At 41.6% G+C, this 14,845-nt stretch overlaps 1 protein-coding gene across 2 annotated transcripts; it reads left to right on the top strand.

Moving 5' to 3' along the window:
* The first annotated feature begins 3,724 nt into the window (after positions 1-3,724).
* Positions 3,725-13,961, top strand: AKTIP (AKT interacting protein). 2 transcript variants are annotated; one of them, XM_008933481.3, is made up of 9 exons: positions 3,725-3,847; positions 5,113-5,318; positions 6,915-6,979; positions 7,066-7,166; positions 8,470-8,558; positions 8,632-8,730; positions 8,929-9,036; positions 10,337-10,397; positions 13,042-13,961. In XM_008933481.3, the coding sequence occupies exons 1-9, from the start codon at positions 3,806-3,808 to the stop codon at positions 13,147-13,149; spliced, it is 879 nt and encodes a 292-aa protein (XP_008931729.1). In that variant the 5' UTR covers positions 3,725-3,805; the 3' UTR covers positions 13,150-13,961. The 2 variants fall into 2 exon arrangements, with proteins under 2 accessions (XP_008931729.1, XP_008931728.1); XM_008933480.3 differs by having other exon boundaries at positions 13,039-13,961.
* Positions 13,962-14,845: the final 884 nt, after the last annotated feature.

The raw sequence follows: 14,845 nt of genomic DNA, 5'->3' as shown, positions 1-14,845 counted from the left end.
CTGTGTCCTTCAGGTCTGGTTCCGTTGGCGTAGGCTGCAGTTTCCTAGAGAAACGTGTTAAGGAATGCTGCACCTCGTAGCAGCAGGTGTTGGTGTGGAAGGTGTAACCCGCCCCCGGAGGACGAGTTGGCGAACAGGCTCTGCTGGTCAGTGTTCCTGTGCTCCGCCACCTGCGGCTCCCGCGCTGTCCGGCAGGTTGAGGTCTAGGCAAGAGGTCCTTGGGTCCGGGGAGGATCAGGAGTGGCTGTGCTGAGGAGAAATAAGTTCTAGTGTAAGCTGTCAGCTACAGTTGCTGGGCAAGCACGTAACACTATGTGTCCAACACTCATTGTTCTCTGGTGCTCTGCCGAAGTAGCTCAGTTTGTTCCTAGGTGTAGGAATGGCTCCCTTTGATTTGTTGATGTTTCCAGAAAATCTTCAGAAGAGTGCTCTGTTCCAGGCAGATAAAGTTTTTTGTCAAATTGCTTTAGTGTTGCATTTGAGCTGATAACTCTGTTGGTGACAGGAGAAAAATATGACATGTACTCTGACAGTAGGTAAGAGATCTTTAATGAGAATACTTAGTGTACAGGAGAAAAAGGTGCAAAAGCAAAGTAAATTCTAAGTTTTCATTAGTGACAACTTTGGGTTTTTGAAGTATTTTAGTGTGCTGTTGAAGTACCAGAGGAGTTTACACTTGCTCTGACTGCTCTTGTTTATTGTGCACCTGGAGAATGTGGACATGGGTTTGTGCCTGGCAGCAGGTGGCTTTTGGTCCTGATGTGAAAGGACCCCAGGAACATGGTGCTGTATAGAAGTTAAAAGGCCTTTCCAAGAAGCAGCATTTGAAGTAATGCTTCTTCACAGGTTTGTGTTCTGCCTTTTTTTAATTGCTGTTGGAACTAGAGTGAGAACACTAGAGGAGGAGATAGCCGTAAAAAGCCCGTGGGAGGAGGACAGCTCAGGAGGGTTGTTGTTACTTGCTATTCTTAAAATAGGAGAAATTAGTAGAATGTACTACAGAGTGGCACACTATCAAACCTCTTCTTGGATGAGGTGCTCTGAATGTTGACAGTGTGAAATGAGAGAGGGGGATGATTTTGAATGTTTTTCTTCCCTTCTCATAAATGAGGAGAGTGTATTGAGTTCTTTTGGGAAGCTGGTGGCTTCAGTAGTCACAACACCATAAGGTGCCATAATGGTGGGTGCCTTGTGATAGACACTGAGCCCTGTGTAAGGCTAAATGACTAAACTGCCTAGAAATTCCATTAATGATACGGGGACTTGGCTCTCCTCTGTGTGCTGCAGACATAGGCAGTCCAACTTAAATGTGCTGTTAATGGCTTATTATCTTTCATACTTGTTTTAGTCATTTTTTTGATTAATGATGGGTAGTTAATTGTGAAGATACTAGAGAGCATAAGCAGTTGTGGATAAGTTTCCTTTAGGGCTTCTGTTCTCTACTTCCACTTAGCATAACTAGAAGGAGTGACTGGGATTAGAAATAAACTCTTAGAACACCTTAAAAGGCTTTGAAAGGCCATTCTCTGGGAAGCTGGTCCTCTGAGGTTATTAGTTCTCCATCATAAACAGTATTTTTATAGGTGAATGAGAGTGGAAACAGTTTAACAATAAGTTTAGGACTATACCATATATGACTTATTACTGGCAAGCGAACGGATAAAAGATGAATGTGCATGAGAACCTCTGGAAGTTATTCTTTAGTTTAACTAGAGCTAAAATAACCTTTTGTTTACCCTTAGTAGCCTGTTAGTAGGCATCTTGATAAGGTGGATCCGGTAACTGAACTCCATCTAGCACCAGTTGCCAAGCTTCTGGAACAGTTCCCTGTTTCACTGGGAATAGATTTGGCTGGTTTTTATGTACACATTATTCTTTGTCCTGCTCAACTCCTGTTCTTACATCTCTGGTTCCGGGATAATGCAATTTATAGTACCCGGTTGTAAAAAAACACCAGCCCAAAACAAACAGAGAACGAAAATAATCCCACTCCAACCCCATAATCACTCCAGATTCCAGCTAATTGTCTTCCAGCCTGTACCTCAGCTTCCAGCACTTTTCTCTCTTGTCAGAGCCCAGGCACTCAGGTGCTCTTTGTGCGTCAGTTCCTCCACCCTCTGGTTACGCCGGAGTTTCCTGAGGAAATGTCTCGTACCTTCCTAGTCCAGCGTCTTGTTGTCTTAGTCTGGCTGGGTTTGATGGCAAAGGCCTGTGGCATAGCCCTCTGGCATGACTCTGCTTTCCAGACAAGAGATGGGGAAAAGTGAAAACATCTTCTGCCTGCTATCACAGGGCATGCCAGTGCAGTAGCCGTGCTTTGGCTTTCTGTTTTCAGTGGCTCAGAATGATGTGAGACTCTGGCTGCTGAAGCAGGAAAATACCCGGAGGAATTGTGTGTACTGGAATGTCTGAGATGATTTTTGGTTGGGGAAATTAATTCTTTTTCAGCACTTTTCTGAAAGGTGTTGCATTTTTTGAATGCTTGGCTGCTACACAGCCTAGAAGGCTACCTATGATTAGATATTAATGTTTCTTTTAAATATTTGCCATTCCTAGATTTTCTTTTGATAAATCGTCTGCATATTTTTTTTTCTAAATTTTAACAGGATTGGCATTTATTTTACTTTTAGGAAGACTTTGGTCATAACATTAACATTTTTCTTTATAAACGGATCAAACCAATGGTGAACAGGTGCTTACTATAGGAAAATGTAGTGTTGACCACAGTAGAAGCCTGTGGCATTGGCTCTGTCTCTCTTACATGCCATTAGTTGCCTTGGTCAATGTTGTACAACTCCATATTAAAGAAATTGAGTAAAGTGAATTGCATCAAAATCTTTGTTAATGGAATCAAAAATGGGAAGGTGGGATGAGGAGGGAAAGTAGGAGAACTGGAGGGGGAAAAATAGTTGGAGGGAATAGGCTGTGCTAGACAAGAGGTGCTGTAGATGAAAGTTCTTGCACAAGCAACAGCAAGACTTTAAAAAAAAAAAAAAGGAAAGCAAGAAAAACAAGGACATAGACAGCAGATGACACACTGAAACTCCCAAATATTGCTGAAGTCCTTGTTATTGAACTGCTGATCTAAGGAACGCTAAGCCTTAGTGCTTGTAATGAAACCATTGAATAAGCTACAGAAAAACTTCTGTGTTCTGTGGCTTTGTCTATTCCTGGTGATGTTCCAATGCAGACGAAAACAAAATGACACATACACGATGGAACTCAATGGGAGGATCATCCCTGTCACTGGGAATGTCAGGAAACTTCTCAAACTGGGGCACTTCAGAAATGTGCAAAGTCAACAGTGTATGTAAGGGGCAGCACTTGATGGCTTTCTCTTGCCCCGGGGTTGTAGTGCTGTCTGGGGCTGGACTGATGTGGTGAGGTGATAATTTTTTAATATTTGCACCTGTAGAGGATCTTTCCTGACTCTGCTGAGCCAACAGATGGTTTTTTTTTTTTTTAATTGTTGGCAAGACAAATGTGGAATGTAGAATGTGTTTGTAGCAGAAAGAGGGCAGGGATTCACACACAAAAATAGACATGTTACTGTTCTGGAGTCTAACATGAGAGAGCTTAGGCACTTTTGGCTATTGTTGGTCTTAACTACATAAAGTTTTTTTCTGAAGTTACAGAAATATAATGCTGGCTGCAGAATGAGATCTGGATCCTATTTATATGTCGAGTCCTGTTTATCTGTTAAAATGCATATTCATTCTGTGTACTTTTAGGGTGTAAATCAGAAAGGCCTGAGGATACTCTGAAGACACTGAAAAGTTTCAACCCTTTATTTGAAATACACGTTATGAACACTTTCTGGAGCATGTCTACAGGTTCCGTGCGCAAGGTATGTAATGAGTGGATGCCATGAAGTGTTGTCATGCTGTGAGGGGTGGCAGCAGTTCTGGAAAGAACCATCAGGTGATCTGCAAATAGTGTGTGTGTTTATCCTGAGGGTTGTGATCACTAACTGGTATAAATTAGCTTTGAGCTACATTAACTGGAATGTGCCTGTGGAAAGAGTCTACTCCAGAATTTGTTGACTTTTCTTATCTTTGAGTAGGAAACATGAAACAAACTCGTTCAAGTGGCTGAATCACTTTTTTTCTTAGGGCATTTGTTTACTGTCTTATGTAGAGCTTAGCCAGGTATTTCATGTGCAGTGAGCCTTGACAAAATTGTGCCTCCATAGTGCTATTGCTGCTTTAGGTTGTAGCAGTAATAAAAGCAGGATAGTTCTAGGGCTGATCACTTCTCAGGTGTTCAGCCCTAGGGCAAATTATATAAATTTATTGATAATGCTTGTGACATAGGTATTGTTACTAGTACAAGTCTCAGGTGCTTCAAAACGCTGTAGCTTAAATAATTCCTTTAGTCACCACACAGAGCCTAAGCACAAGTCTGTAGCCTGCAGGTTTGTCTTGCAGTCTACAGAATGATTTTGGGGTCTGTACGTGGTGCAGTGTTTGTGGGCAGTGGTTTGGTTTTTTTTCTTTTAAGGAAAGACAGTAAAGACATGAAAAGGTTCCCTACAGTGAAACTATTTAAACTTGATATCACTGCCAAGTGGTGATTCTCACACAGGGAAGTGGGCCATAGGATCAGTTCCAAGTGGAATGTTGATGTCTTAAGCACAAGCAGAAAGTGAAATATGTGAAACTTTCTTTTTTCATCTCAGTTTCACTACACTACTTTTAAAGAGTCTTTGAAGTCTGCAATGTTGGGATGCCTGTCAGTAGAAATGATTTATCTTGATGCACTGGGTGCTAGAAATAGATTGACTTCTAAGCTGATGTTATATACTGTCTGGTTTCAGGTTCTAAATAAATGTAAGCCTCCTTAAGCATTTGTCCTAATCTGCAGATTTCCTATCCATCATTGAATACTTTTGTGCTTGTAGGTTGGCTTTAATTGAATAAAAATCTATTTAAAATCAAAATGCGAAGAGACATCTGCCCACCCCCGGCTCCAAGCAATAGAACACCAAAACCCTAGATACATTTCAGTGGACTAACTTGTAATTAGCAAAGTCGGGTTTAAACCTGTGTTAATGTATGTTAAATGTTTATGAAATACAGCCTGTGATATTGTGGTTCTCCTTTAATTTAACAGAGACCGGATGCTGAAGAGAAAACTTTGAGTGGAGAGCTGCGAACCAGTCCTCTGCGAGCCTCTACAAAGAAACAGTTGCCTTCTATTCCAAAGAATGCTGTGCCAATAACCAAGCCTGCTTCACCTGCTGCATCATCCCAGTCCACAAATGGAACACATGCTTCTTATGGACCTTTTTATCTGGAGTATTCTCTTCTTGCAGAATTGTAGGTTTTCACTTCTTTTTTTGTCTTATTTTAGGTCACTGGGCTTGTGCTTCAGCGGGGGAAAAAACCCTGCAGGGGAAACCTGCAGGGACCTAGTTCTTGCATGCTGTCTCTGCCATAGTCCTTGAAGGAGGTGTTAAAACTTCAGTAGTGGAAAGTTCTTTTTCTGGAGCAGCAGTCTCAATCTCTTGAGACAGAAAGGGAGAAGAAAATAAGATTTTAAGGGGTGGTTTTAGATGTCATTCCCTGAATGATTGCATTTCTCAATCCTGAAGTAGACACTTTGTGAGTTTTTGTGTCCTGACCAGTTATCCTAACAGCTTTTTGATCAGGAATACCAAATATTTGAAACAAGTATTGAAATAGGAGCAAGCAGATAGCGAGTGGGGAGATGGTTATGAATGTATGGTACTGTCTAATGGAGTCAGGATGTGGGAGCTTCCTTCAGTTGTTACATGGAACACTTGAATGCTGCCTGATACAGCTGATCAAGTGGATGATAGGAAGAATATATTCCTGTCTTTTAGTGATATTTAAGTGAAACTTGTGAGGGAGGAGATGGGGTGATTAAATAGCTTTATTGGAGCAGTTGCATTGACCCAGTCTAGTGATTCGTAGACTTCTGTGGGAGCATAAAAATCTCAGTTTGTCCTCAAAACTTTCCAGTTATATAACTGGTTAGTGCTACAGAGCTGAAGGGACTTCCTCTGTACTAGACATACTGCATTCTCAAGTATGTACTGCCTTTTGGAATGAAATCCCTGGAGTCCTTTATGCAACACTAAGTCTCAGTTCTTGCATTTAACCGTTACGTTGAAAGTGAGAACTCTCAAGACATTTATGTCTTTTTCAAGGTACTGACCCTGACTTCTTAATTCAAGAAAGATGTTTTTCTTGGTACCATAATGTAAACTCCTGTAGTTTAACAAATTCATTATTAGGGAAATAATAACCGATATTGTGGAAATTGTAAGCAGAGAATTGTTAATACTTCACTTTAAGATTGTTGTTTATTTGTGAAAGCATGCAGAATCCAATTTAATGGAGCCATATGCCAAGTAACTGGGAAACCCATTAAATTAAAAATTTGGGGTTTTTGTTTTGTCCATTGTCAGGATAATTTCAGTTTGACCTTCAGCATAGTGTCATGTAAAACTGAATAACTAACTTGTTTAAAATTGAGGTTAAATTTGGTCACACTTCAGCAATAACTGCAATTGACTGCAAATCTATGTTCAAGATTATTTAATTGAATTTCTTTTCTTCCTTACTTTGGAACTGGGGACTCAGTATAAAGTTGTAAAATTTCGTACTGTCATGCATTAAATGCATGTACTGGGTGAAGAATTTATTTCTATTTTTCTATTTTATCAAGAGAGATGGTGTTTTCTGTTAGTAACTCAGTGGAGGGGTGGGAAAAGGAAGGGGGAAAGAATGTGTTTTCACTACTTTTCTGCCACCTCCTTCAGTGAGCAGCCTGCCCTTGGGAATTGAGAGTAGGTCTGTGGAAGAAGCCCCTGTTAAGCTGTGGGTGGTTCTGGGTTTGCTGCTGTCAGTGTAGTTGTGGAGCTCCTCTGAGTGCTGGCTCTATTGCAGTACCTTGGTGGTGAAGCAGAAGTTGCCAGGCGTGTACGTGCAGCCGTCGTACCGATCAGCGTTAAGTAAGTTTAAACTTAACTTTTAACTTTTTTTTTTATGTTTATGTATCTATAAATTCTTTCACTCAAGCAAACTTTCTCACTTGCAGTGTGGTTTGGTGTAATATTCATAAGACATGGGCTCTACCAGGATGGTGTGTTTAAATTCACTGTCTATATTCCTGATAATTACCCAGATGGAGACTGCCCGGTAAGTGGTTGTGTGTATTGAGTTTTTCTTTTTTCTGCTGGTTTAAGTGTGGCTCTTTGTTAAAGCTGATATACCAATTAGCTTCTCTTTTCCTTGAACTAATTTTGTTCAGTTGGCTGGGCTCACTTGCAATGTCTTGTCCATATTTGCTAACATCTGTGGAGGAATCGTGTTACTCTGATTACTAAGACTGGTGTAGAGTGAACTTCCTGAGTTCAGCTGCCGTAGAGTGTTAAGTAATCAACCAGTTCTTTACTTCAACTCTTGATTTGCTACTTCCTCAGCAGAAAGTTCACACTGAAACACTTAGAGGTATCCAAATTCTGAGGAGCAATATAATGGAACATAAAATCCAGACACCTGCTCTGTGCTTGCTGTAGGAGTTCTTGCTTGTCTCTTCTAAGTTACATTGAAACAAAGAACTAAAAGAACTTCAGGAGAACGTAGTGAAACAAAGGGAGGACATAGGTAGTATGATGTTACCTTCCATCTCTGCTTTCTCTTTTTCTCTTTAGTGAAAAGTTTTTAAGTTTTTCGACCAATTAAAAAATAAAAAAGTTATTTTGTGGTAGTGTGACTTTCCAGAGCGGAGCAGCTGACCCTCTTGGCCAAATTTCTTTAAGAGGAAGATTTGGAGGAGGTGTACATAACTGCTGTAGCTGAGAACAAATTGCTGTCTCAGGAAGCTGTCTGTCTGCTCAGTATCAAGTTTTGTGTAAAGCTATCATCTTTAAAAGGACAGAATTAGTAAGAAAGAGTTTCTTTTAAAGGTTTGACTTTAGTATCTCTCAGCCAGCCATCATTCTTTTGCTAGAAGAGGGCTTTAGAACCTTCCTCTTGAACCTAAGTTTCCTCTTGGAAGGATGTATTAACGCTGGAGGAAATTAGCTGTACAGGGCTGAAGACACTGTGGTGTCACTGCACAGTTTAATTAAAAATGTACAGGATAAAAAACATTTACTGTAGCTCAAGTATGTAAAAAGCTCTCAGTCACAAATAGTTAAACCAGAAAAACTCCTTTAATCTGATCTTATCTGATATTATTACCTGTGTTGGCACTGGTGCCTGTGCAGTTAACTAGATTAGTTTCCTGATTTGGTGATGGCATGTGAGAGAGGACAAGACCCTACATGTAGCACAGGTGTGTTGGGTTACAGTTTCACAGCTGGTACAAATCACTGGCATTGCTTTCTTTTTATACAGTAACAATGAATTAGTATTTGAAAGCTCTGACTGACCTTCACCCAGGGCTGTTGGCATTAGGATTGACGGTGTCATAAGGAATTGCTTTTTTCTAATGCAGCGCTTGGTGTTTGATCTGCCCGTCTTCCACCCGCTAGTGGACCCTTTATCTGGTGAACTGGATGTAAAAAGAGCATTTGCAAAATGGAGGTTAGTGGTAACATATTGATGTGTAAACCTGGGGAGTTTGTTCCTTTCTTCATTGTGTTTTTGTTCTTTTTAGGCGAAATCATAATCACATATGGCAAGTGTTAATGTATGCTCGCAGAGTCTTCTACAAGATTGATACAACTAGTCCTCTGAACCCTGAGGCTGCAGTGCTGTAAGTATCTTCCATGTGTACAGACCTGGTCTCAGGAGGTTTTTGCATTGACTTGCAGAAACAAGGTTTGTAACACTGTCTCTCTGCTCATAGTCTCTGCCTCCAGACTTGATTGCATTAAGAACTCAAGCTGGGGCTTTGTCAAGTCAGCGTGTGCTTCTGGGGCAAAGTCTAATGTTACTTACTTCTGTCTTTCAGGTATGAAAAGGATATTCAGTTGTTCAAAAGTAAAGTGGTGGACAGTGTCAAACTGTGCAGTAGTCATTTATTTGATCAGCCCAAAATAGAGGACCCCTATGCAATCATGTGAGTACTGCCAACAAATTCACCCTAATGTTTCACCCTAATGTCCTAGTGCTTCGAGAGCAAGTTTTGGTGTGGTTGCTGATGGCAGCCTTTCTCTGCCAAGCTGACTGACCTGGTTTTTCTTACACTCATAGTAATGCTTTGAATATTCCAACCCTAATTTCCCTCTGTTTAACATTGAGTGAAGTCCCAGTGGACAACAAGCTGTCCATGAGCCATCACTGTGCCCCTCTGGCCAAGAAGGCCAATGGGATCCTGGGAACATTAGGAAGAGCATTGCTAGCAGGTCAAGGGAGGTGCTCCTGCCCCTCTACTCAGCCCTAGTGAGGCACATCTGGAGTGCTGTGTCCAGCTCTGGGCTCCTCAGGACAGGAGAGACATGGAGCTCCTGGAGCAGGTCCAGAGGAGGCAACAAAGATGATTAAGGGACTGGAACATCTCTCCTATGAAGGCCTAGGATCTGTTCAGTCTTCAGAAGAGATGTCTGAGAGAGGACCTAAAGAATGCCTAGAAATATCTGTGAGTATCAAAAGTAGGAGACCAGGCTCTTTTCAGTGGTGCCCAGTGATGGGACAAGGAGTGACAGGCACAAACTGAAACACAGGAACTCCCATCTGAATATAAGGAAAAACCTCTTTACTGTGAGGGTGACAGAGCTCTGGAACAGGCTGCCCAGAGAGGCTGTGGAGTCTTTGCCTCTGGAGATATTCAAAACTTCCCTGGACACAATCCTGTGCAACCTGTTCTAGGTGAGGGAGGTTGGACTTGATGATCTCCACAGGTCTGTTCCAACCCCAGTCATTCTGTGATTCTGATTCTGTGAATCTTAAATGTAATCAGACACTTGTGTTTACTGTTCTTTCACTAAGCAACTAAGATTTAATAAAAAGAACAAACAAAAAGCTCCAAAACACCTACCTCCCTCAAGCAGAAATGCCTATGAAATAGGTACTGCTTTTTGGCTTTCCTGAACTCAGTTTATCTGACTGTAGATTTGGTCTGTCTTTGAAAAGCTTGGGGGATGGAACAGACAGCTTCGTGGTGAATATGAGTAATGTTTTGATTAGCACATGCTGAATTGCCAGTTCTCATTAGATGCAGAAATGTAAACCTAAACATATATTGTTGAATAGATCCATGACAATGTTAATTTAATTCTTAACTGTATGTTTTAACACTGAAAACTCATGGTTTACTTGAAATTTAACAAACTGAACTAGGGAAAATCACTGCTTTCTGCTCTGTCTATGCTGTGGTTTGCAAATATGCCAAGTAAGAGTTAACTGTATTTTCTCTATAGTTTTTCTCCGTGGAATCCAGCTATACATGATGAAGCTAGAGAGAAGATGTTGACTCAGAAGGTATGTGCAAAGTCCAGATTCTCACTCTAGGAGGGGTTTACTGCCTGATGTGGGAAGAAAGGTTCTCTGTCTCTCTGTGTACTAGACAGACCTTATTCCACCCCTCTTTTGGCTCAGCAGGCATGCTGGAACCGATTTTGTCTCCTAATGAAGCAGTTATGTCAGTGTTCTAACTTCAGTGGGTTAAGCAATTAATCACTTAGCCAGATAGAAAGCTTTGTTAGTACAACTATTGGCACACTTGGCAGATATTTTTTTTTTTATGGATGGAAGGGGGGAAGAAGGGGAAAGAAGAGGTTTGCTGCCTGCCTGTTAGCTTGTCCTGCACTTGTCATATTTGTTAGCACTTCTGCATAACCTGACAGTCTCTAACTTCTTGGCTTTCTTCTGTTGAGAGATCTTTCCTTACTGAATCAAAGCCTCAGCAATTTCTTCTCATTGCAAAGTTTCTGAAACAACACAGGCACAGTCCCTCACTCCCATCTCTAACGCTGCTGGTTTCTGATAAGACATCAGCTCACCAAGGGTTCTGAGTCCCTTCCATCACAAAGTGCTCTTACTGACAGAGGAAGAATGTATTGACTCATAGAGCTTTCACCTGAGAAACACCTTTGGTTTTGAGATGAGGGCTCTTTGTGGGGTTTTTTGTTCTGTTTTTGTAATCACTACTTTGATTCTGTGACAAGAGCTGGCCCACAGCAATTCTGAGTCTGCACTGAATGGCCTGACAAGTCAATCCACTGGTAGGGATTCTGAAATGGTGGCTGCTGTCTTAGCTGGACTGGCGAGGAAATGCCCTCTGAATGCCTTAGTTACTGACTTTGGCTGAAGCCATGGTGTGGTTTGCTGGTTGTTTTGCAATTAAAAATTAATTTTAGGGTTTTTTTGTCAGTCCAGACTTGAGTCTTCATCATTGCAACCTTTAACTCACCTTATGTGTCTTCTGGCATGGGTGAGATTTTTAAATTTATCTTAATATAATAAACTCCCTGTAAGCTCAGTATGGCAATGCTCCCAACTGCCAGAATCACATCAGAACACTAGAACACACAGGAAAATATTTTGATCAGATTATGACTTCTTGATGTTCTTATGAAACTTAAGAAATACTTTTGACACTTCTTTTTTTTCTCCTTCATTCTCTACTCTTTCTTTCTTATCCTTTAAATCAAAGACCTGAAGAGAAAGAATGGGTCAAGGCCCTTGAAATGGAAGGGTTAGGATGATCTCTCAGAGGCTGATTGCAAACAATGACTTTTCTTTTGTCCTTTTTCCTTGGAGGTGCATGTTAACTTCTTTTTAGGTGAAAACTGACGCCTTTAGTAACTATTGCATGCATGGTACTTAGTCACTGGAGTTGTTTGTTGATAGCAGGAATGGCCCAACTTCTGTGCCTTAGGGATTTGTTCCAAAATGTTAGTGTAGCTGAGAACATTCCCTGTAAAAAGTTCCTGAATTCTCCTACAGCCTTTTTTGATTACCCTGTAATTCCTGTGCCTTGGGAAACAGCTGAGCCATTCTAGAGCTGTGTCCCAGGAAGGGCTGTGATGTCCCAGTTCCCTGCTGAGCACGTGGCTTTTGCTGGGTGTGGTTCCTGTGGGAAAGGCAGGTGCCACTGCCAGACTCAGGCTTAACTGATCCATCCCTCTTGTCTGCTGTTGTCCAACGTGTTGTGGCAGTTCTGTCACACAGTGTCACCTTTGTGCACAAAGCATGGGGAGGGGCAGAAGTGCAAGTTATGTTTTCTTGCTGACTTAATTTACTTTGTCAAGCAAAAGGCTTTCCAAGGTGTGACAAAGTCTGCACATGTAATTATCACTTTTTAGAGCTCAGTGCATCATTCCAGGTTTGATGTAGTTCCCATACAGTTCCTGGTATTTTAAAAAACCCTGCAAGCTGTTTCTTGAACCAGCTAGAGTAGGTATCTAACCTACTGATCTCTTAAACTACTTTAAATCTACAGATGCTCCAAATTGCATCTTTCTCCCTCAATTTGAAGCTTTTTTTTTTTTAAGTTGCAATAATCAGTAAAATGTTTGTTTGTTGCACAACAACAAACATTTGATGGGTAATAGTTACTGTTCAAGCATTTAACCATGATAAATGCTCAGGGAAGAGAAGGACCATTCTTGGAAAGCATAAACTCCCAGGTTTAGCAAAGGCTCCAGTTGCTGCTTTACCACATTAATTTGTGTTCCCAACTGCTGGTGGGGTGGAGGTTCCTTCCACAGCACACCCAGCACCACCAGGTATGTACAGGTACAGTGTCAGGTTAGGGACAGGAATGGTTGAGTTTGGATTGACTCTTCTTTCTGTAGAACCCAGAAATCTGGAGAAGAGCAGGGCAGTGGTGCTGGGCTGGGACCTCCAAGCAATTTGGTTGTCTCTTAGACTTTAGGGTAGGGTAGGGCAGCAGTACAGGAGCCAAGTCATTAAAACCCCTGTATTGTCAGGGTGGTTCTGCAGGTGCCACACACATCCCTAGAAATTAAACCAATAGCCATCTTACTGGTCTCCTTTGAGGAGAGGAAATGGTGCAAGCCTCTCTTATGCCTGTATTTGCCAAAGGTAAAATGGATGGAGAGGAACTTGAGAGGGTTTTGGTGTCTAACAATTGTAACTTTAACTTTGTTCTCCCCAGAAGAAGACAGAAGATCAGCACTGCAAAAGCATGCACGTTTCTGGCCTGTCCTGGGTGAAGCCTGGCTCAGTGCAGCCCTTCAGCAAAGAAGAGAAGACGATGCCCACTTAACTTTCCTGGACTCTGGTGCACAAAACACTTTCTGTGGGTGGAGGGAATGTAACGGAGGGAGAAACAGCAAAGCAGCAGTTTCCTTCTTGACTATGGATTAGTAAAAACCGAATGGTAGCAGTGACTCCAGTAAACCTGTTCAGTGGATTACTGACTCTTAATGTTTTACATATGCATTAGGTTTTAAAGGCTTGCCTGGAGTTTGGAAGTCTCTCTTGAACACTGCAGTACTTCTACCTGGAGACTGTCTAGGGTGGGTAATTCCTCAGGGCTCTGAAATGCCTGGAGGCTTTGGGTTGGTTTTTAAGCTTTTATTTTTTCCCTCCAGGAATAGCAATTTTTTAAAAGAATCTTAAATTACTGGCAGAAATATTAGTATTGGAAATATGATGCCAGAGTTAAGCTGTGTTCATGTAAACTAATATAGCAGAGTTAAACACTATATTTAATGGTTTTAAATACTTTTGGTTTCTATTGTAAATATGTTAGGATTTGAAATTGTAAATAGACGGTTCATTGACTCCATTTAGCACTTTCCAGAAGTAAAGCTGGGGATGACATGATGTATTATTGACTTGTAAATGATTCTTGTCACTAAAGCACACATTAGTCTGACCGGGGCAGAGCAGAATGTCAGGCTTGTTAGACTTCTAGTACATAAACACTAAAATCAAAGCTTTTAATGGTGGTCTCTTGAGCTAATAAAATCTTAGAGGGTTTTAGATTCCCTGGGTGTCCAGGAGATTTCTTAGGATAGCTTGACTAATGTGTGTTAATAGTGACATCTTAAAATAAAAAGGAACTGTGCTGTAGCTTTGTCCCTATTGGTGTGTATTGTTGACATTTAGCAAAGACTGGAACCAGAGTGGAAGCACTTGGATACAGCTGTAATGTTTGGGATGTTAATGGCTACCAGGAGCAGTTCTGTACTGAACAGACTCGTGTTCCACATACAGGAAAACCTCTCTAAAGCCTGTGTGAACTCAGAAGCTTTTGCTTTTCACATGAGTCTTCCTAATGCCACAGCCTGGTGTGTTGCTGCCTTCTTGCCTAACAGGATTGTCCTCTCAAAACCGGCAGTGTTAACCCCTTACAGCTGGGCTGCTTTTCCTTTGCTCCCCTTACCTGCACTGATGGCATTAGAGCCAACCCAACTGGAACAATCTGGAGTGAGTCATGGGAGTATGATGTGGTGTGTCAGGACAGTGGGCACTGGTGTGGTGTGGGTTTTGTGGGTCTTTTTGTGTTTTGTTTTTACTGACAAGCTAAATTCACTTGCCATATAACAACCTTTCCCTTTGAGAACAACTTCTTGGCTCCTAAGGAAGTATATGAAGACTTCCCAAGCAGTGTGCTGTCATACACCACAGGAAAGGAAAACCTGGCCCTGTGGCACTTGCCTTGGTCAGTGTTCTCTTCTGTGTGACACTGATGCTCCATTAGTCTCAGTATTTTGGACACCTGGCAGGTTACCAGGAATTCCAAGTGTTTTGGAATTGTCACGTGGGTGGTCTGAGTTTGCAATAGAGGCCAGAAATGGAGGAACTGATCTGAAAGCTGGGTTGGTGTTGCCTGGTAAGTGGTGCTGTGTGTCTTTCAGGGAAGGGATGTGGGAAAAGTTTTAGGGGGTGTTTGTACTGGCCTGGAGTGTAGCCACTACAATACTGTGAATGTGAGTTCTGTTGCTGCTGTTGTT

The sequence above is a fragment of the Manacus vitellinus genome, unplaced genomic scaffold (assembly GCF_001715985.3).
Source record: "Manacus vitellinus isolate BGI_N305 unplaced genomic scaffold, ASM171598v3 scaffold_10_pilon, whole genome shotgun sequence".
NCBI classification, from domain to species: Eukaryota; Metazoa; Chordata; class Aves; order Passeriformes; family Pipridae; genus Manacus; species Manacus vitellinus.
Note: the sequence above shows the minus strand (reverse complement) of the source record. Positions and strands in the feature narration are given on the sequence as shown.